Source organism: Osmerus mordax, chromosome 8 (genome assembly GCF_038355195.1).
Source record: "Osmerus mordax isolate fOsmMor3 chromosome 8, fOsmMor3.pri, whole genome shotgun sequence".
Taxonomy (NCBI): domain Eukaryota; kingdom Metazoa; phylum Chordata; class Actinopteri; order Osmeriformes; family Osmeridae; genus Osmerus; species Osmerus mordax.
This window is the reverse complement of record NC_090057.1, coordinates 12,468,305-12,489,461: the sequence shown is the minus strand read 5'-3', so window position 1 is coordinate 12,489,461 and position 21,157 is coordinate 12,468,305. Positions and strand designations below refer to the sequence as shown.

Here is a 21,157-nt window from a genome sequence, read left to right as displayed (position 1 = left end):
GGGACACGAGACATCCATGTTTACCCACTCCTCACTCCCAGTGGAGGGGAGCTGCATGAGAATGAGCCAGCTGTCTGTCATTGAGACAGCAAAGCCACACAGAAGGGCAAAATGAGAATGACCATACTGAATATGTATTGATGCCAGTACTGTTGATCTCACGTCAAGGAGATTAAGATTCGCCTGTAACTATCATTAGCTTTAAAAAATGATTGGAGAGTAGCCATACTAATATACCTGCAGTCTTAGGTGCAAAGGGGAAACGTAGATGAGGAACCCTTAATTAGTGCCTCGAATACGCTCCAATCAATCAATGAAGGTTGAACGCAGCGCGTGCAAAGGTTGCTGAAAGAAGAAAGAGGTGGATCTATTCGAAACGTTGCCAAATCCAAACAATAGCACCTGTCGTTACCAATTCTCTTCAGGGCTTCAGTGCAGCATCCGACAATCAAACCATGTTGTGTTGAAAGTGGCGTTGACGTTAAGTCACAATTGAGTTCAGAGGTTGATTACATCTGTTGTTATGGGGGGGGGGGGGGGGGGGGCAGTCATAAACACAGGGCAATGTGAACACGTTGCTCCCGTAATTGCTGCATCTCATTGCTATGTCCCATAACTGGTTCTAATGGCGTTGGGGGGGGGGGCATGGTGTGATGGTAATGAAGTGTAATTGCACTATTAGGTTATGCCATTATATTTCTCCCTCCTCTTCATGTAGCGAATTACCTGTCTATAATTATCTTCATCATCGTCTGCTCTCCTTGGTCCTGCTTGGTTTTGAGTGACCTGCGGTGTAACGACTGGGTCATTATTCAGCAGGCTAACCGAGAGCACAGAAGTTTGTGTAAGATAAGGCGAGAGAACGTGACTCCTCACTCCGCCTTGTTGCAGGCGCCGCTCCTGGTACGCGTTTGGTGGCTTTGCATTTCATGAAATGTACGGATAACAATTCCGACCGCGCGCACTCCTTCGTGGAATGAAGCGGCCCCTCTTTCAAATGTAGAGCCCGAATTACACTGCCTGCACATTCACACTGCTGTAACAATTGAATTCACGTGAAGACCCCGCCAACCTGAGCGCTGATCTGAATGAGTCTCTCCACACTTCTAAGCAGAGCCGGAGGGATTGTTTGTATGTCTGTGTGTGTGCATGTGTGTGTGTGTGTGTGTGTGTGTGTAAGAGAGGCAGCGCTTGTGTATTGTCTGAACAGTATATTCTCTAGACTTTCTCAGATGTGTTGCCTAGCCTGGCGATGACATCAGAGGCTTTCCTCCACCCTGGCAGGTTTTACAGATAGACAGCGAGTGGGCCGGACGCCCCCCTGGGAGTGTCTGTGTGTAGACCTCCCACACATCGAGCCTCCATGCTGGGCTTGGAGGCATGAGGTAAGCCTTGGTGAGGTGTAACCGACAACACCTTCATGGAGGTCCGATGACAAGAGGATTCTCAGAATAGACATGGAGAATGGTGGTCTAACCAAGTCAATATGAGGCAGTGCCAAACACAGTGACTCAAAAGGCGCCTAGGTCACATCCAAGTCAGGTTTTCAGGTGTACCCGGGCAGTTTACAGCTGCTCTACTTTCACAAACCCTACCTCTTCATATATTATCTAGTTCTGCTATTTACAGAGCAGATTCATACTGTTCTGGTTAACGCTGATGGTTGTGGCAGCTACAGTACAACATATTTTGCCAATTGGATTGCTCATGTACTGACCGCTCTATTCTTCATGCGAGCTGTACAGAAGATTATGACAGCCTAATCAGATGTATTTACCATGTAACTGGACCCAGATAGGCCTTAACACAACATCCCTGGGTCCGAATGTTCTTGAAGCCATCAGTTAAGAACACAGACCTCAACGTCTGTCGACTGCATTAGTAGAAAAGTGGAATAAGTGGATATTTCCTGTTTCCTGTGTGTTTTCCTAAAGGAGGAGGTAACCGAATCAGACTTTTGTGTCCTTCGCCATGAGCCATCCATTCTGCCTCCAAGGGTCTTAGTGACTGTTGACCAAAAACAAACAAAAATAAAGAACCGTTCGTTTTTCTGTTTTGCCTTAGGCTGAGCCCTAACCTCGCACTCATTTGGTCATAACAACAAAAATGTGTCCCGTAAATAGAACGAAAGACGAAGACCACGGGAAGTCAAGGGAAAGTTGAGTCCGCACGCTGAGTCACCGGTGGTGCAGTTCGTCCGCGATCTCTCTCCCACAGCGTGCTGTCTGTTTAAGGAGTCGAGTCTCAGCTCTCCCCAGCTGGAGCACCTCCTCCCTCTGGGGGTTTCAGACGGCTGTGTTAAGCTCTGACTGAGCGCACATGCTTTCCTTAGGACAGCACAAGTTGTGCAGCTCATAGTTACAGATGCTGCCAACACCGTTGGCATCGGGTTATTGTTAAACCAAGGAAAGGATCACCATGAGGAAATCAGCGTATATTATTCGTGTTTAGACAGTTATTTGCTGCAACCGACAGTACTGCAGACCAGAAAATACCTTTTAGTAGGTCCTACCCACCCCCTCACTCCCCCTAAACCACACCTCCTCCTTTCCTCCCCAAATCTGATGTGAAATATGCTGGGTGGACTCCGGGTGTGTTTTGTCTTGTGCATTGACTTCTGTTGCTGAGATGCCCTCAGGGGTAGACCTGTAGCGCTGATAATAACAACAGGCACTGAGAACCCCCTCGGCCTGCAACACAACATAATAACTGATATTTCTGATTTCGCTATGCTCCCACTGAGCATTTGGAAGGCTTCCCAAGAGCTCTTCTCAGGATTTTTTAATTAGGAGCTGGCCATGAATATGCACAAAGATGTTCTGCATTTTGAACAGGAAAGGGGTCCAGGGAATGGAGAAATTACTGAGGGTCTGTAGGAAATCCAGTTATGTCTTTGGTATTGTTACTCATAGAAAACAACTAAATACCATATTTAAGTATGACAACTGACAACCACACTATTTCTTGTTGGGGCTATAACATCACTAAACCAACAGAAGCTAAGGGTCCACTACACTATGTCATCTATGACATGAAGTAAGATTAAGAAGCACCTATTTGAATCTAGAACCAGCTCAAGGCAAAGGCCCCAGAATATACCCCTACCCATCAACTTACAACCATCTCACCCGTCACCCTCATTCTCTAATTTCTAAAGGGAGCTTATTGATATGGAGCTATAATGAGACACTGCCACCTGTCCCATTGCGAAGGGTCCTACACAGGATGACGCTCGTCGTCACCACATTGTACAATCGCCTGTCTAGCGGAATTTTGAACTGTGACTGCTCCTTTCATGTTAATGACCACAGTGCTGCTTTGAGAATCTGGCAACCCGCTCTGCTGACACCTGTCTGCAGTCCTGTGCCTTCTGAGAGCATAGGGAGACATAGGCTGCTGAGACACAGAGATGATGAATCTTGTGACACCATGTTTAATGCATACATGGAGGATGTTCTGCATAATGGAGAAGCAATGCATGCCAATACTGAAGAGAAATTTGGTTCGGCTAACTTTATCTGTAACCTGGCGCGATTCAGTAGGCCCACTGTGTTTTGCACTGTGTTGTTTGCACCAACGGCATTATGATATCACTTTGCTTCCAGCCATCATGTGAACAGTATCTTGTAAGGATAGATTAATGAACTACACGCAAATTTTTAGAAGGAAATACATATTTGCGTGGATTTTAGCACGTGCAGGACTTCATAAAAGAACGTGCGCGAGGTACAACTTGAAATAACACATTTTCAAATAAGATTGCGAATAAAACCGAGGATATAATTTGTGCGTTAGGGCGATTCATTGTGTAAATCTGCCGGGCCCGCTGTGGGCAACGCCCACCAACTGTCAATATCAATACAAGACGCTGTGTGATTTACATCACTGGAGAAGAGAGTGAACTTCTGCGTTCGCATCTGTGGTTCAGTTACTTCTTTCAGTCGAGCAGCGAGGCATCTTTGCTATTCTCTCGTGGGCTGGGATTACATTATAGATTTTTTTTGAAATACCGGTACGTTTGGTGTGTAACAGCAAAGCAACATCAAAAGGCTCTATATCAAGGTAAAATTGAACTAGCCTTTCATTAGATAGCCTAACACGTTTTTAATTACTTATTTAAGTTTGGTTACTGTCTGAGTTTGTTGCATCGTTAGTAGCCCATCAATACTGTAAACACTTGTTTGATACTGGCCTGCTGTCGTTATGCTGTCAGGCCACTTTAGTCCTGCCTCGTGTGCAATTGTTGCGTGAGTTTGTTGAATTTCTAAGGGTAATCAGTTTACTTTGGATTGTGCTCTCACAAGCATTTCATGCTCCAACTCTTTGAGAATCCTGCAATTCTTGTTTTGCTTTGATAAGTTATCTGACCCGCATATGTGTAACACAACAGCCCTCAGGTCTTCCAAAGTGTAGGTTGGCCGAGGTCGATAGGTACCAGGGTCAGGGGTCATACAAAGTCCATCTGTATATGCACAACCTTTACAGCGTACTGGAGACTGAGGCCAATTCCAAAGAATGGCATGTCTGTCTCAACTGTTAACCGAGCTTTTGTTTTTCTGTAATAATTCCCTCGGAACCAATTGTCTGTGCTCTATTCCTCTATTGTTAAGCTTGGGAATGAAGTTGTTAAGAAAACAAATCAGTATTGTGATTTTTGTTTACAGCTTTCGTTAACAGGTTTTTGAAGTTCGTAAATTCCTACAAGACACTTTTATGGGAATGTAGCCATAAGTTTTCACTCATTATAAAACGAGTACTGTTCCCAATTCTATTGATTAGGCAACTTTATACTTACTGTTATGTTTAAAGGGTGACTTACTTAAGAAGGAAACAAGACAATTAGATGGACTTTATGTCACAGTGAATATAGCTCACATCGGAGCATATTTACATTGCATTTTCATAATGTTCTATACTACATAGGATTATATAAAAAACGTTCTCATGCTGTGTCACAGTTATATCAAACAGTCTTCAATTGAAAACAACCTCAACAATGGCACCTACCGCAATTATTTATTGTTGAGTGTTGCAGCATGTCTTGCAAATCTAGTTCTGTCCAATAGCTTTATATAGCCTATTATGCTTGAAACAATATACAAAATATACAAAATTGTATGACTTGGGCTTCCCAGTTCATAACATATAACATATTTGGTATGTATCATGTTCAATTAAAGTTCAGTCAAAGTTTCCATCCAGCAAATCTACAACACAACAAAACAAAATCACATCTGTGGCATCCCTTCGAGCAGATTATTTGACCCAGACCCTTAAACAATAGCTTCAGGCCTACAGTCTGTTTCTGTGAATGGGCCCTAACCCAGTGACAGGAATGAGTTGTAAACCATTGCAATGTCCCCTCAGAAGTCACTTGTTCTGGATTGTCACCAAAGTGTGCCTGGTCACCCGTGCCTCTGTCCGCGAGCTTGCAAGGGCAGACACACGCAGACACCGTGCCTTGGAGACTTTGGCCCTTTGAGAGGTATTGACTCCTCGGAACAAAACAAAGTTCATGACCTCGTTCTGTCCCTGTGTGAAGGGCTCCAGGCACACATTCTGCCCATAGAAGCGAAGGCCAGCCAACAGCCTGGCCTTAAATCACTCTACAAAGGAGAGACGGCCCCTTCGTTGGTATTGTGATCCGTCTTAGGACCCCAAAATGGAGCGGATGGTCTTCGAGACGCACCGGGAGCTTACATCTGTGGAGGACTTTTACAAGCTCAGCAGCTGTTCAGACATAGTTGAGGCTCCGACGTTCATTCACTGCACGAGCATGTAGACGCACGATAACGGATAGCACCAGAATGTGACTCCAGCTATAATTTCTGTACCATTTCTGCCACACCTGTGGCTGGTTTCTTACCATTGGGCTTCACCTCACGTGACTACAGTGTGGGAACTAGACTGGGTCAGCTTTTGTTTTCAAGATAAGAGCCATGCAACCAAAACTTAAGCATGTACCGAAGTTATCAAAGTCAGTCACTTAACAGGTCATTGATCGCGTAGCTCCCTGGAGCCTGGAACAGATTGCGGGCATCTGGTAAGGCCAGTCAACACCCCCCCCCCCCCCCCTCTTGTCAGCCCATTCCCAGGCTCCTTTGCCCCAGACAAAAGCAGTCAATCATCGAGCGGCGGCTCTGAGAAGAGCTCTCCCTGCCCCTGACCTCCAAACTCTCTCCAGGTTCAACATAAACCTCTGTGACAGCGATAAGGGATGAGGGTGGGGGCAGCACTCCCACACACACATAAACACAGACGCAGTCTCCGACCCCTGCTTCCTCTCCCTCCGCAGCCGAGACGGAAGACAGCGGGCAGCAGGCAGGCTCAACCGGAGTTTATTGGCAACTTTAAATCAACATTTATACAATGTTCACTTCCCGAGGCGAGGGCTGCAGGGAGGGAGGCGTTGTGTGTCGGCAGCTGTTGTGAGTTCCGTGTGCGTTTATGTTTGCTCAGAGTTTTGGAGAGCGTTTCTTAATTGATATTACATCGACAGGTGTTTGAAAGATTGTTCTTGTTTGAATTTTTTGGGCATCAGTGGTTTGGAAAATGTTGTACTCATTTTTAAGTATTAAGTGTATTAGTCTACTAATAAGACACTTACTTCAGGACCAGTTGCATGGATTGCAAGAATATATGGTGTTAAATTAGAAGGCTTAAATAATCCAGAAACATGTTGCTATGCATAGTTAAGGTTACTAAGGTTTTCTGTAAAGGTCTTTTTTGGCACCTATTTTTATTTACCCCCGAAGACAATATCCATAGCAAAAAGAAACCATTGGAAGGCAAATCTTTAAGACAAAATATGTCGATTTCCACAGCCTAGCTTTTGCACTGATAGATGTTTATCTTAGCTAGGGGGTATTTTATACTGTAAATACTTGGCCTACATGATTTTATTTTTGACCTATGTATTATAAACCAGTTCTCTTTAAGGCCTCTACAGAATTGTTTAATTTGTTGATGATACTGGATATTCAGCTGCCATTGCGGCTATTCGGTTTAGCAGTGAATGTGTTGCCTTATGACTACTTCCAGACTGCATATTTATAATAGTGGAAAAATACTGGAATATCGTTTTTTTCTGTAAATGCTGCTTTGCTAGGGCCACCAAAGTCAGTGTGTGTTATCCCTTGAACTGACCCCAAATCTAAGATAATTCTTGATTAAAGAAACCTATTTGGACTTCCTTTTCACTTAGACAACAATATATAAAAGCCAACGCTTTGCCTTGTGCTTCCCTGACTGTGCACACTGACTCAGTACACTAACTGTGTTTTTCTCTCTCTTGCTCCTCTCCACAGGACCCAGGCTACGCTGCCTTCCTCTTTGACAAACTCCAGGGTCTCCAGTGGCCTCACAGGGGGCGACATGTTCCTAGTGATACGAGCTGCGAGGCCTGTGGTGCTGCCTTCCACCAGCTGAGACGCCTGGCACTGCGCAAGGCCCTGGGCCTCATTCAAGACATGCCCGATCCACAACACGGGAGCAAGGCCTTTTCTGGCCTACCCCCTCGCCCTGCTGCCCATAGTGGGGTGTCCCTACCCCCACAGCATGAGGCCTCCGATTGGGCCATGGAGGACCTGCGAGCCAAGCTCCCACCAAGGCTGTACGAGGATCCAATGATTGGGGAAAGGTCCAGATTGGGGGTCCGTGGTTGGGGGGGGATCCAGAGCACCTATATGGGGGGATCGAAGTCTCCAGGCCTGGCAACCGTGACTCCTATTCCTATGCATGCGCAGCACTACCTGGAGGGAGTGTGGAGAGTGTCGCGTGCCAGCAGGGCTCCTCTGCCCCATCCTCCTATGGTAAGTTCAGTCTTTTCTTCAGTTGTGTCATTGATTGGATCAACCATTTAATTGGTGCACTGTAGCGTCACCTGACTAAAGTGTAGTATTTTCCGATGTTCTCAAGTACAAATTGTGTAAGGTGTTCACTGTATAGTTATTTGAAAAGAACATACCTTGGATCTCCCTGTTCATCAAACAGGGATAACCTTTTGGTTTGCTCAAATATTGTTCTGGACTGCAAGGTGCCGGAGCAAACCTTTCATGCTGTTCAATAATATTTCAGATCTGAGCCAAGCTGTTGATTTTGCAGTTACCTTGGCAACACTGAACGGCAATACTTTTCTTTTTCCACTTGAGAAATGGATTGACTTGCTAAAGATTTTTCCACTGCATAGGGACATACATAAATACCCTACTAACCCCTCCAAGGTGACTTTCAGCATAGACATTTGGTCACTGAGTTTGACATTGTGTTCAGTAAGAAATCGGTAGTTTACGGTGTTGGCATAACAGGGTTATTATTTACTAGCCTTCGTTAAATGGCCCTGTGTGTCATTTTTATGTGCGGTTCCGTAATCACATCATCATGGAGCTTCCCACTAGTTCAAGGCTAAGGTGTCTTTAAATACGACTCTGGGTAAGTGTCATGTCAGGGGCACAATCACTGGGAGCCTTCATGTGCCTGAGTGAGATGTCACCCTCTGATGCTGTTCTTGGTATGTCAGCCAGGAGGATGCGGAGGCCAGGTGACTAATGGGGTTCACGGTAGGTGTCTTGTGACAAGTCTATACTGCAGGAGCTGTGCAGTTTGCATCTGTCTTTCTATCTCCTCTGATGTATCCGAATACATTTTCAAACTCTCACAGAGAAATTCTCATGCCTGCATGTCGGGTATGTCAAAAGCCTGCTATCTGGATCTGCAGTGCTTATTATCTCTCTTACAACTCAATATGGGAACTAAATGAAACCTTATGCATGGGGTTACTATTATACAGCATTGCCTACCAATCAAAATGGCTAAACGGAAAACAAAGTTGGTACCAAAAAAGTGGTAAACAAAGTAATGAACAAGAAGGATTTTACAGGCCGCAAACTCAGAAATCTTTGAACAACCATGAACGTTTTTTTCACTTGGAGAAATGTTCATCTTACCACCCCCTTAACCCTTGAGCAAATGAACATGAGAAGAGGGATCGCTGCATAGTCAGTCTCAGGTAAGCACAGGCTGAAATAGGTCTGCTTGGGGGCTGCAGTCGTGACCGTACAGTAAAGAAGGACAGATAAGCCTGGCACCTCGACTCATTACCCGCCGCGAGACGCTGTACCCACGGACCTGGGTGGCGGCCTCCCAAACACCACTTGACCTTCCCACCCACAGATTGAACATTAAGTCATCTCAATGCAGAGGACTTCCAGAGGATTATCCTACCGCCCGCTGACCTCATCGGCACAAGAGGACCATCCATCGGACCTGGGTGCCAACCTCTTTGATGGGCTGATTAAACTTGGGGACAAGGGAAACGACCTCCTGCCCGCTATTTGCCCCCTCGCAGACGGGACTGGATTGGTGCTTTTAGCCCTATTGTGTCTTCAGCACAAACATGCGTAGCCTTTAGTTGAGGCACTTCAATAGATTAGACCGCACATACTGCTTATAATGGGGTTGTAATGAGGGCCGGAAATCAATGTGGGGATGATTGGATATGCAAATGTAAGCTGAGGTCATTCCTGAGAGAGAATGGGAGTTATTGATCTCTCAGGACAGATTTGTGAAGTGCTGCACTACGTTAAGTGAGTGTTGCGGCGAAGCATAGGAGGACTTGGGTTTGGAATTGGATTAAGGCCAATTTGGCTTGATTGAAAACTGTATGGATGATAAGAAGTTACTCACACTGGTTAGTCTACAGCTCTCGGACTGTAATTTGTTTGACTGTAGATTTAGGACAGGGAGGGTTGGCCAGGCCCCAAAAAAATGATGGACCAGGAAACACATCTGATTGGTTAATTGTCTCCGCTTCGCCCTCATTGACAGCGAGTTGTCACTGAGGTGGTGTCTCTCTGGAGTTGACCTTTGATCTCATCTAAACTCTTGTCAGGCAGGTTTAACATCAGCTTCACCAATAAGATGCCTTTAATAAATCCTTCCCTGATTGAAAAACAAAGAATTATCCTTTGCACAAAATGCTGCATTGAAAGTGACTGATTTCATTATGAGCCCTTTAAACATGTGGTCTTCAAAATGTATGGCAATATGCGTATGTGCTTCAAATCAAAAACTGGAAATTGTAATTGTCACAAAAATATCTAATGCACACATTTCCTGCACTTACTTTCTATGTATATGCCATTGGTGGGAATTTACAGGCAATCTTTCCCTAGTAATCTTTGTGGACCTCTTGCCATCACATCTCACAAATGTTAACAAGTGCTGAGAGCGTGTAGTGTAGCATTCACTTATGCTTTAAACTGAATAGGCTACATGCAACTCAAAGCTGGCAATTGTCCTTGTTAGTGGTGGACTGACTACCCTCCCCCCCCCCCTCCCCCCTCTCCACCTTGGTACTAAGAAGCAATTAGACATTGAGCTGGGCTGTAGCATCCCAATTACCTCAGAACGAGATGTCGGGAATGCCTTTAAGACTGTAATGCCTTCCTGAGGAACCTACAATTAACATAAGGTGTTTATTAAAAAAGACCTTGCTACCCTGTATTCAGTCTCATGACTTTATTGTCGATCATATTAAACTGTCCCCTGAATTTGTGTGCCATCCAAACCCAGCGCTAACTGTAAATGCGAGCTGCCCGACTTTCGAGGGAGGCCTGATTTTTCAAGAGGGGTGCGTTATTTCTTCAAAGAAGAGGTAGGAGGCAAGGACGCCCTTTCAAAGAGGCTCTTTTGTCAGTAACAGTTTCAAAGAGTCTCGTTCCCATTCGCCAAACCAAAGCCTGCAATGCCACCCAGCTGCTTCCTAATATCACTTATATCATTGTGTGCCTCGAAGACGTGCCCGGGGGTGTCAGAATGCATTCTGTGTGATTTCACTACGAAGCACCACGGAGGAAGGGGAAGAACAGAGAGAGAAGCCAGGAGAGAGGCTCATCCGTGAGCTGGCAGATGGGACCCCTCAGCCTCACCTGAGGTGAAGAAGCACGTTCGCCGTCCATCTGGGAGGCTGCCGTCATGTCGAGGAGCGAGCACACCTCTTACATCGCTGACCGGTCTTTTTTCTTTGGACTTGGCTGAGGAGGAATGCAAAGAGTTTGAGGGAATGAGTATGCCATGATGTGATACTGGTTAACACATGAACCAAAACCCTATTTCATAACAAGCCACCACATTTCTATATATCTCAATCCTCTCATGGCAGTGTACTGTTTCCGTCTCTTGTATCCATTGTAGTCCATGTGCTCAGGTTTGAAAGGATTTAAAACAGGTTGGACAAATAAAAGAAGGGATTGTGAAGATAGATTGCTTTCTAAGCCGATCAAGGTGGATTTCCTGCACAGCGGTGAGCGGAGAAATCCAGGCATAGACTCACGGCTCTAACAAACTGAGAGGTTCAATCGACCGCAAGTGATTTACCTTCTGCCTCAAACCACCTGCAAGTCAAGTTGTGGGCCAATGGTGCATTTTTCCCCCCCTGCTCTACAGACCTAGAGTTTCATACCTTCAACTGCACCCCACCAGAATAAAAAATGTCCTGCACTTGTTGCCTGGAGTGATCCTCTCGCTGTTACCAAGTCCCTAATCTGGGCTCAGGTTTAAACAGCTGCACCCTATGTGACACACCACCATACGGGATAAAGAGCGGGGGGGGGTGGGGGGGGTGGGAGGGGGAGGGGGAGGGGGAGGGGGGGGGGTACTACAGTTGCCATGATTGCGATTTCTATTCATTATTTGACTTGAACTCAGTGTATGATATTGGGAGATTGTTGACCCGCCTGTCTCTGTCAGAGCCATATGGGACTCATATACACGATACAGTCGATGTGCAGTGAGTCATGTGCAGATTGGATCAAGCCCTGGTAACACCTTTCACCTGATGTTCCTCACACCCTCCGCACTGCCCTTTCGCCATAACCCGGCCGTGACATCATTAAAAATGGACCTCCAATTGAAGCCCACTGTGCAGGGCTTCTCCCCGCTGAGTGTTAATAGGCTCCTCTGAGGACAACCCTCTACACGTGTTAGATCCTAATTATGGGATGTGGAAGAGAGGATGGATTAAAATTATACTGTACAGTAGTTGTCGTGGAACCTGTTCCCAGATACGTAGAGCGACTGTACAGCTCATTATCTACCCATCAACTTGTTGAGGAAGGTCACAGCATTGGAATTGGGTCTGATTTTCTACCATTCCCTTATCACTGCTTGTCGTGTGACTGCCATTGAAGTCTGGGAACCGAAATAGCAACATTTGTATCTGGGTCGCCGTTAGATTGCGTGTGGTTTCGCACACGCGTGTCACAAAGCACAACTAACGTGAACTGCTGGTAGAGGGAGACAAAATTAGGACACCTGTCTTCGGAAAGGGCGCTCGGGAGACTTCATAAAAGTTCCACGAGTGTGTCACGAGGGCCCTTTTTGAAGTCGCAGTGACGGAAGTGTCACTTCCCTCTATCGTACGTGCCTATCAGACTATGGCACTCACGTTCATGTTGCATAAATAGCAACTGCTATCATTAGGCAGTCGACAGATGGTTAGTGCTGGAGGAGGGTAAACAAATGATGTCTGTTGTGGTTCGTAATATTTTAGCCACAGTACAGGTATGTTTACACTTACTGCTGGTACACAAATACCCTTGGGTGGTGGGCAGTAAGTTAATGCCAATCCAAAAATGTCCAAGGTTAGTAAAGAAGCAAAACCTTGTGTCACAATACAATGTACAGTAATTGTATTATGTTCTTCTACTAACTATGCAGCAAACTGCCATTAATGTTGATGTCGCAAATATGTAATACAAATGTGCATCGCCTTTATATGCATCGCCTTTATATGCATCGTAACATGCATATAAAGCTATTTCGTAATTCGGGGATTGTACCTAAACCCAACGCTTTATATGTTTACCCAAACCTTTTCCCAAATATTAATATATCAAGAATGCTCAAGAAGAAAATGACACCAGAATGAAACATTTATATTTGATGAAATAATGTTTTTCTAGAGTCGATCGAACTAAAAACGGATGCATGTAAAACAGTAGCCTGGTCCTAACCAGACTCTCGTACAGAGGGTCTGGGATCACTCCATTGACAAGCGTTAACTTCCTTGTAGACGGGTACTCTGTTGAAGTTTAAAACTATTGGATCTGCCCAGAGCCACTCTGATCTGCCATAACCAATCACTAGCGTTCACCTTAGCAAACTCCTTCGTACTACTGTAACAGAGCTAGCTGCCGTAGCTGGAAAATCAAACTTTTCCTGAACCACGTGGGGAGGAGGGCCACAACATCATGGCCACCAACAAAACTTAGCAAAGATTGTTCTTGCTCCGGCTTTAACTTTTGGATTTTCGGCAGCGTTGCCACAATGGATCCAATGGCTTCGCTCGCATCTTTCTCCGCCGCCATTACTGAACTACAACTCAAACTAGCGCACGGCATCAACATCATCGTTCTCAGCCACACCCTCTGTTCGCTGATTGGCCGTACAAAAAATGTATTTGAGAAAACCGACTTGTGTGCCGAATTCCCAGACCTAGTACAGAAGCAAAATCGAAATTGAGCAGAAGTACGTAGGAGGGCAGAGCCAGGCTAGTAAAACAGCCCTGGAAGGCCCAAACCTCCTTGGAGCATAAAAAAAAGTAGCACAAAAACCCACCTACTGTTGTGATTGCTCTCCTCTCAACCTTATACACAAGCGTTAGTGTACACAACTATACTGTCACATTCATACTCTCAGCATTGGCCTTCATATGAAGTTACCATTAGCCGGTTAGGGACGTCGGCCAGTGGCTTCGGCAGCGTTGTGGAGACGTCCTTCCTCTCTTTCTCTCCGTGGCGGCACCGCCGCGGAGGGGCGGCCGCCCCGTCTGTGTGTAATCCTGTTAGCTGGTGCACGCCGACCACAGTCAAAGAGCTGAATAATAGACTCCCCGCTACCGCCAGCACGCCTAGGCCCCCGTCGCCACAGCCGTCGCCACAGTAATCCGCCGTGACAAGTGGATGCCAGGCGGGCGGGGGTCAGGCGCACATCCGAGGCAAACCGGAGGGATGAATTGAAAGATGAGGAAAGAGAAGAAATGAAGAAGAAAAAAGGAAAGGGGGGAAGATGAATATAAAAGACCGAAATGCCACAGTCACAACACGCTCCGACAGGAAGCTTAAGAAACATCAAAGATGCGTTTAGCTTGTTTGAGAGAACAAGGCCAAAGGACAATGGTGGAATGAAATGTATTCATTTGAAAGTGTACTGCGTGGAGATGACTGACGTGCGATTTATGTGCGTACGAGAAATCTCAGACAAACTACACGCTGGTGTTGTTTGCTTGTTGTCATCCATCTAAAATTGCACTCAGTCAACCAAACAATACACATTGTTTTGTATTGGTACTCCCTTTTTGACAAATTATTTGTGACTCACTTGTGAGAACAACCATATTGCCTTCTCTCAGAATGGGCACAGTGGGGACCACCGATTTTCGAGCCAAAGCTAATGATGAGGTATAATTGCCTAATGACCTCGTCGCAGCTGTGACAGTAGAGAACCAACTGTCCTATTCCTGTTCCTGCTGGAAATGTAGCAGTGGACCATGGCCGTGTTCCACAGGTCATTTCCTGCTGTGTAACGGCCCGCATGGCTTGTTTTCCCCTGGGCGTTGGGGGCCTGTGAGGAGGCTTTCTCTGGAACGGGTGGTGCAGCGCTGACAGCTGCTGAGCACAAGGTATTGGCTACTGGCAACGTTTCGCTTAGCTCAGCACCCAAGACTTTGATATGGGCCTTCACCAGTGGTGACAGTCTGGTTCTCCGTGTTGGATCTCTCGCCACCACTAAAAGAGGTCTTTTAAGTTCAACGTATTTAAGATGAAATGGTGGAGTCTCCATGCTAATGCTTATTTGCTTCCTCCCTCCCCCCCCCTCTCTCTCCCTCTCTCTCTTTTTCTCTCTCAGGGCTTGGCTGCTGATGCAGAAAGTGACTATGTGGCCATGGGTGGCCCCATCTATGACTCGGTCCCCAGACCTAAGCCCGTGGCTCACACCACCTCCACACAAACCAGCCACACCACCTCAGCCGCAGCCTCCTTTTTCATCAGGTAGGCTCCGGTCTTTTATCAGGAAAGCAGGGATGGACTGTTGACCCATGACATTGAGGTGGGATTGCACCTGAGACATAGTCCTAGGAGGTAGGCCCGTGTTACCAACACTTTGAATAGAACCTTGGAAGCAAATGCTTACAAATCATAGGATTTGGTAGCTATTTTAGCCACATATGATTGGAAAATTGCTACCTTGATACAGTACGGCATTGTGCAGAAATACAGGGAGGGCTAGGATTCTAGTTTATTCTTTGTAGAGGTGGATCAAGAAGCAGTTTCCACCGGTTATGTCCATCATCATCATACTGGACCACACAGAACAATGCACACAGCCAGCATAACCCAACTGAAATCCTCAATGGGTTTGGAACTGTCAAAAATATGAAGCAAAGAGTCTCACTTTTCTTCAGGCTAGGCTTCAGGCAAGCTAATGACCTCATGGACAATATACCACCCCTAGTTTGAGTGTTTTGGGAATTGATTGGAGTGCATTAAGAGGGAGAGGAGGAAGGGAGGATGAGGAAGAGAGACAGAAAAAAAAGACAGAAACAGAGAAAGCAGATTAATTTCTCAGAGGGAAAATGAGGAGAGTGATATCTATATATATTACCCTTATCCTCACATGCTGCTACTTACAGCAAAAGGTTTCACACCCTGACAAGAGGATATTTTCTCCCAGAACTGTGAAGTCAAGCGTGAGAAGATTCATCAGATGTCAACTCTGGTGTTCTCTCATATAGGACTTAATTGGAAGATTTACCATTTGTATCCCCTGAAATATGTGGCATCACAAGTTATCTTCCTGGACTAAGAGTTTATTTTCAGTATGTCAGTGAATATAGAGGATTAACATTTAGGTTTAGACAACCCCAAGAATGAAACCATTGAACTACTTTCCCCATCAGCTTCACTATACACCCGAGCTGTTTAAAAGTACCCCGTTATATAACTTTTGTGATGGACCAAACATTAGACCTCTTGCCAACGCAAAGACCACATCACTCTACTTTGACAGCTTTACAGCTGGATGCTGGGTTAACCAATAGGACCCATTTCAGCAAATCAGATGAGGCCTTTGCCAGAGAAAGGTCAAAAGCAAATTTGAAAGAAAGGAGAATGGGATAAGGCCATTTCCTGACTGTCAGGTTCCACAAAATACCACTCAGTGTGTTTGTGTGTGTTTGTGGGTGTTTTTTTTTTGGTATATCCTTTCTGTAAATCCTCGTGATGAAAAGAGGCATGTATGTTCGTTTCGGTTACATGTGAATCCATCAGAAAAAAGGATTGAAGTGCGTTTCTTGTGTGTATGTGTGTAGGTATGTGTGTTTAGCCCCCATAATACCTCTGTAGATCCTCACAACCAACAGGCCAAACTGGCGTTGTGTTGGACTTGTGAGAAAACCCATCAAACTACAGTAGGGGATAAACAAAGCTGTAAAACAAGACCAAAAGACATAAAAACCTTCTTCCCTGTGTCATGTTACAAACGACAGTGAGGATCTTCTTTTCAGGCACTCAGAAAGTGCTTTACGCTTGATGCACTACTACTACCAAAGCAAACACACTGCGGTAAATTGGAAGGATATGAGATTCCCCCGCTCGACAAAACATAGACAACAAGCGCCGTAAACAACACCAGGAGCCAAAGCCACTGAATTCTGTCCTCCTGAACATTTCTAGAAAGTGCCTTCCATCACTGTCACTCTCTACAAAAAAGCTTTAAAGCTTTACGGCACCCGGCACAACTAAAGCCCTTCAAAATTCACCAGGCAGGAGACAGATAGAGAGCCCTTAAGTATTCGCTAGACCTGCGATCACATCAAAGTCCACCCAACCAGCTCTATCTCAAGTCAGAGGGAACGATACAGAACCACTCTCTCCTTTTATCTGTAAATCTTTGAAAGCTAGATTACCATTACTCCATTATATAAAAAAACCTGCACTAGCATGCAGCAGATTGGCTTTTTGCACAGCCAAGCAGATTGCGGTACACCATGGAAAGTCAGAGGCCTGGGAAGGAGCACTCCTTTGAGAGATGGAGCGCAGATCCAATGCAGGCAGATAGATCAAACGGCAGCACACCTATATCTGATACTCCAAGTTAGTATGGATAAAGTATCTGTCATAACATAGCCTAGGAAGGTGTAGAGAGATGGTATGGAGAGCTGGTCTCTGAGGGGGAATTCTCACAGTATGACGTAGCCAAGTGAAAGATGGTATATTTAGAAACCGATGGTACTTAGATATTTGGAAGCCCATTACTGGCTTACTATATTATCCCACAGCTTCTGCCTTTTGCTTTAAGTTGATTTCAATTGGTCAGGGAATTTTAAATTTTCCGTATTTTCACATACAATATAAACGTTTCACGTTAACATATTGACCCCGTAAAAAGGATGAGATGTATACCCACTGTTATGAAAGCCATCTAGATTTCAGCATTTATCACAGTCTCACACTGTATCGCACACCCTACTTCCTATTTTTAGTCAGTCAGAGAAGGAAAACATTTAAACATAAGAATATATTTTTCAGTCAGATAAGTTGCTGTTGCCACAATGACATCATAGACCAACCAGCTTGTTCCACCGTAGGACCCCATGGGTAGCCCTCGCAGTGCCTGTCTGACAGTGCCTTGGTCAGGCCCCTCGCCCTCCTGCCAACTCTTGTTTACCACACTGCCATCTCAGTTGGAGGATGACTGTCACAACACTGCTGGGCACTGGCACTGAATCGTATCCCGGGGAAACCAGCAGGGTCAAGGGGTGAGGTGCTGTGTCAAATGGCACTTTTAACCAGTGTTAAGAACTGACAATTTAGTCAGCTTTAAGGAGTCTTCTTCAAATGTGAAAAAGATTTTGCAGAAGTAGTAGGGATTATTATTGTTTATTTGACATTTGATACCTGTAGAATAGTCATACGAAAGATTGACAGTATCAGTAGCATGGCAGCGCCTTAGAAGTGACTACATATTACAACAATCAGGGAATTGATTAGCTCTGTGCTTCTCAAATAATTCTCCCAATGCATCTTTATATTGTGTATTTCAAGGGATTGGGAAGTCCCAAATTTCACCACACGCACTTCATTGCCCCCCAACCCCCCTTTTCTCTTTCCTCTTCTCTTGCTGGGAAATCCAACTCTGCTGCCATGGCAACGCGTTTGTGGACATTTAGTCCAAGGTGTTCTGGTCAGCTTGACTCCCAAGGCCAGACAAGTGACTTTGAAAGAGGCAGTTGCAATTCCCCATAACGTACGCGCACCTCACAAAACGTTCCAAGCATCCAGCAACGCCGATGGTACAAACACGACGTTCCAGGGGGTGGTAGATGGCTGAAGCAAATCCAACGCATCCCGATATGTGTCTCGGTTCGTTTGCATAACGGCTAAGCTTTGTTTTGTAGGATTAAGGGGCGTCCGTGGCGCTACATCGCCGCTTCGATTGGCCACGTTCAGGGAAATAGACATTGGCTTTCAAGCCGCGGCTTCAGGAACGGAGACGCCTGCATCGCTAAAGGCAGGTGGTTCGCGTGCGCTTTGGTACTCAGAGTTCAGTGGATTCACTCCCTCACAGGTCCACAACTCGCCCTTAACCACTCTGTGTTTGTTTCCCAAGTCCCAATTGGAGTCGGAAGACATTTAAAATGCGACGCAAAGACAGAAATCTCGCCAGTTGTCCCGAGAAAATCTTTCCGCGACGACCCCCCCTGACCTCGAATACTTTCGATATTGTCACCACCAGGTGTTCGGACAAAGCGTATCCCTAAGGAGTGCGTCACCCTCTGTTTGATGGAGTGCTCTGTCCCTGTGGGAGAGGATGTGTGTGATAATAGGTCACTGGCATGCAGAGGCCAGTGTTGTGTTAGTCATTTGCAGCGGCGTTGGGGCCAACCGTGAGGTGAGCATCTGTCGGTTGACTGATTGGATCACAGAGCAACCAGTGGTCAATGCAGCTAATGTATGCAGAGTCACAGAGCAATTACATCCGCTCACTGTCGCCGGGCAACTCCCTCTGTTTTGCTTTGACAAGCACACACTGACTAATACAAACACGAAGGCCGCACACAAATACACACATTAATCATCCTTGCCCAAATACAATCTACTAGAGATTTCATGCGCACACATTTCACGATGCTACTGTTGATATAACTGCAGGCTGTGTATCTCATATTGATATCAAGTTTGTATTTCTTTTTTTTCTGTTCAATACCCTAACCCCATTCTGTGAGGAGGCTCTTTTTCTCTTTACTTGAAGTATATGGGGGACATGTTTGCTTTCTGTACCCACACTGCTTCTACTGTGGGGGGTAGTAAACTGTATACATAGCCCTGTGCTGTTTGCCATTATACATTGACAAGTATATGTTTGGGACAGCAGTTTCTTCCTTCTTTCCCTCTCTCTCTCTCTCTCTCTCTCTCTCTCTCTCTCTCTCTCTCTCTCTCTCTCTCTCTCTCTTAGGTCGTCTTCTTCCTGTGCACTAACAGATTAATCAGTCACACTTTTTTTTTCTTTTTTTTTACCCAGGAGCCCTCAGGCTGTTTGTGTTGATAGCCCCGGCGCTGAGACGGCGGTAAATAAATAATGGCGCGCTAGTCTTCCTCATCCGCTGAAGGAAAGATTAATGAGGGGACGTGAAGGAGTGTTCTCCTCTCGGCTCTTGGCTCGTCTCCCTTCTCCTGTCCTCCTCCTCCTCTCCAACCTCTACTCTTCTTCATCCTCGCTCTCTCTCAACTCTCCTCCTCTTTCTAGCTCTGTGCTTGCTTGGACAGGCTCATGAGTGTTCCTCGGACTGACCATGCTCTGTGGCTGGCTCACCCTGGTCTAGTCCTCAGTTCGTTTTTCCTCTCCTTGTCGTCAAATCCTCGCCGACAAATCTCAGGATGGCCTGTGTTGGAACGTTTCATTATTTTCGAATATAAAAAAAGAACTGATTAAGCATTCCAAAGGAGGCCTCTGCTCCCCCGCCTCCGACATAGGAGACTCGTGGGAGACGCAGCACTCAGGTGCTTCTCCTCCTGTCTGTGAGTGCCCTTGGACCGATTGCCTCTTTCCCTCTTTCCACACACGCAACACACACACACACAACACACGCACACACACAACACACGCAAACACACACACACCCACACAACACACGCACACCCACGTTGCCCTCTGTCTTGCTGGCAGAGCCTGCTTTGATTCATGGCAGTCGTCGGCTACTACAAGGGAGCGCTGAGCGCCTGTGAGCACCTGTCAGTAACAGCTTCATAATCCACGGTAACGGATGAGGAGGCACGGGTGCCTGGCTCAAACACGCAGGATTTATGAGCGAAGAGGCGTGTGTGTGAGTATCTTTGTATGTGTGTGCTGTAGGTGTGTGAAAGCTCTCGAAAGGGCTTGTGTGCATTCGGAGGTGTCTGTGCGCGTGTGTGTGTGTTTTGTGTGGGATTGCTCGGCGGCGTGTTTGGAAAGCATATGCCTCTATTTGAACGTTCGTGGGTGTGTTGTTGTGTGTGTTTGTTGTGTGCGTGTGCATGCTGAAGAAGAGTCAGTGTGTGTCTGTGGAGCGTGAAGCAGGGACCATAATTACCCTGCCAACTCCAGGCTACAAGAAGCCTCTCATCACCGCGCTCAAACACCTAAGACGTTAGCAGGGCACGGTACAAAGAATGCAAACGAATCAGTGTGAGAAACCAAAACAAACTCGAAGTCAACGCGGACAGTTTGTCTTAGTCAGCAGTACCTTGGGAGCTCGAGATGTACGAAGGAAAAACAGTGTCTTCATCATGAGTTGTCAGGATGAACCCGAAATAGAACACGAACACTGGCATGAGATGCAATTACTTGGGACTCTTTCGATTATTCTCTTCCCCCGCAAACAAACCTAAGCCACACGTTTTTTTTCTCGCAAACTCCAGCGTCTACGGGAAGAATAGAAGAATGTTGGAGTTTGGCCAGTGTTTGCGACGACAGGTTTTGCAGAGCTAGACATCGGATGGACTGAATTCTATCAGACCGAAGCCTGCTTACTGTCTAGAAGATTTATCAAATCCCAAAGGCTAGCAGTCAGACTAAACCGTAACTAGGTCTGCTTAGCGTCACTGTCTTAGACTAAATA

At 45.9% G+C, this 21,157-nt stretch overlaps 1 protein-coding gene across 1 annotated transcript in view; it reads left to right on the top strand.

Annotated features, from left to right (window-relative positions):
* The window catches only part of kif26aa (kinesin family member 26Aa), a 73,978-nt gene that overhangs the window by 17,015 nt on the left and 35,806 nt on the right, over positions 1 to 21,157 (top strand). The window contains exons 3-4 of the mRNA XM_067241410.1: positions 7,308 to 7,811; positions 14,908 to 15,050. Coding sequence (XP_067097511.1) covers positions 7,308 to 7,811; positions 14,908 to 15,050 — 647 coding nt within the window. The remainder of the gene's footprint in view (positions 1 to 7,307; positions 7,812 to 14,907; positions 15,051 to 21,157) is intronic.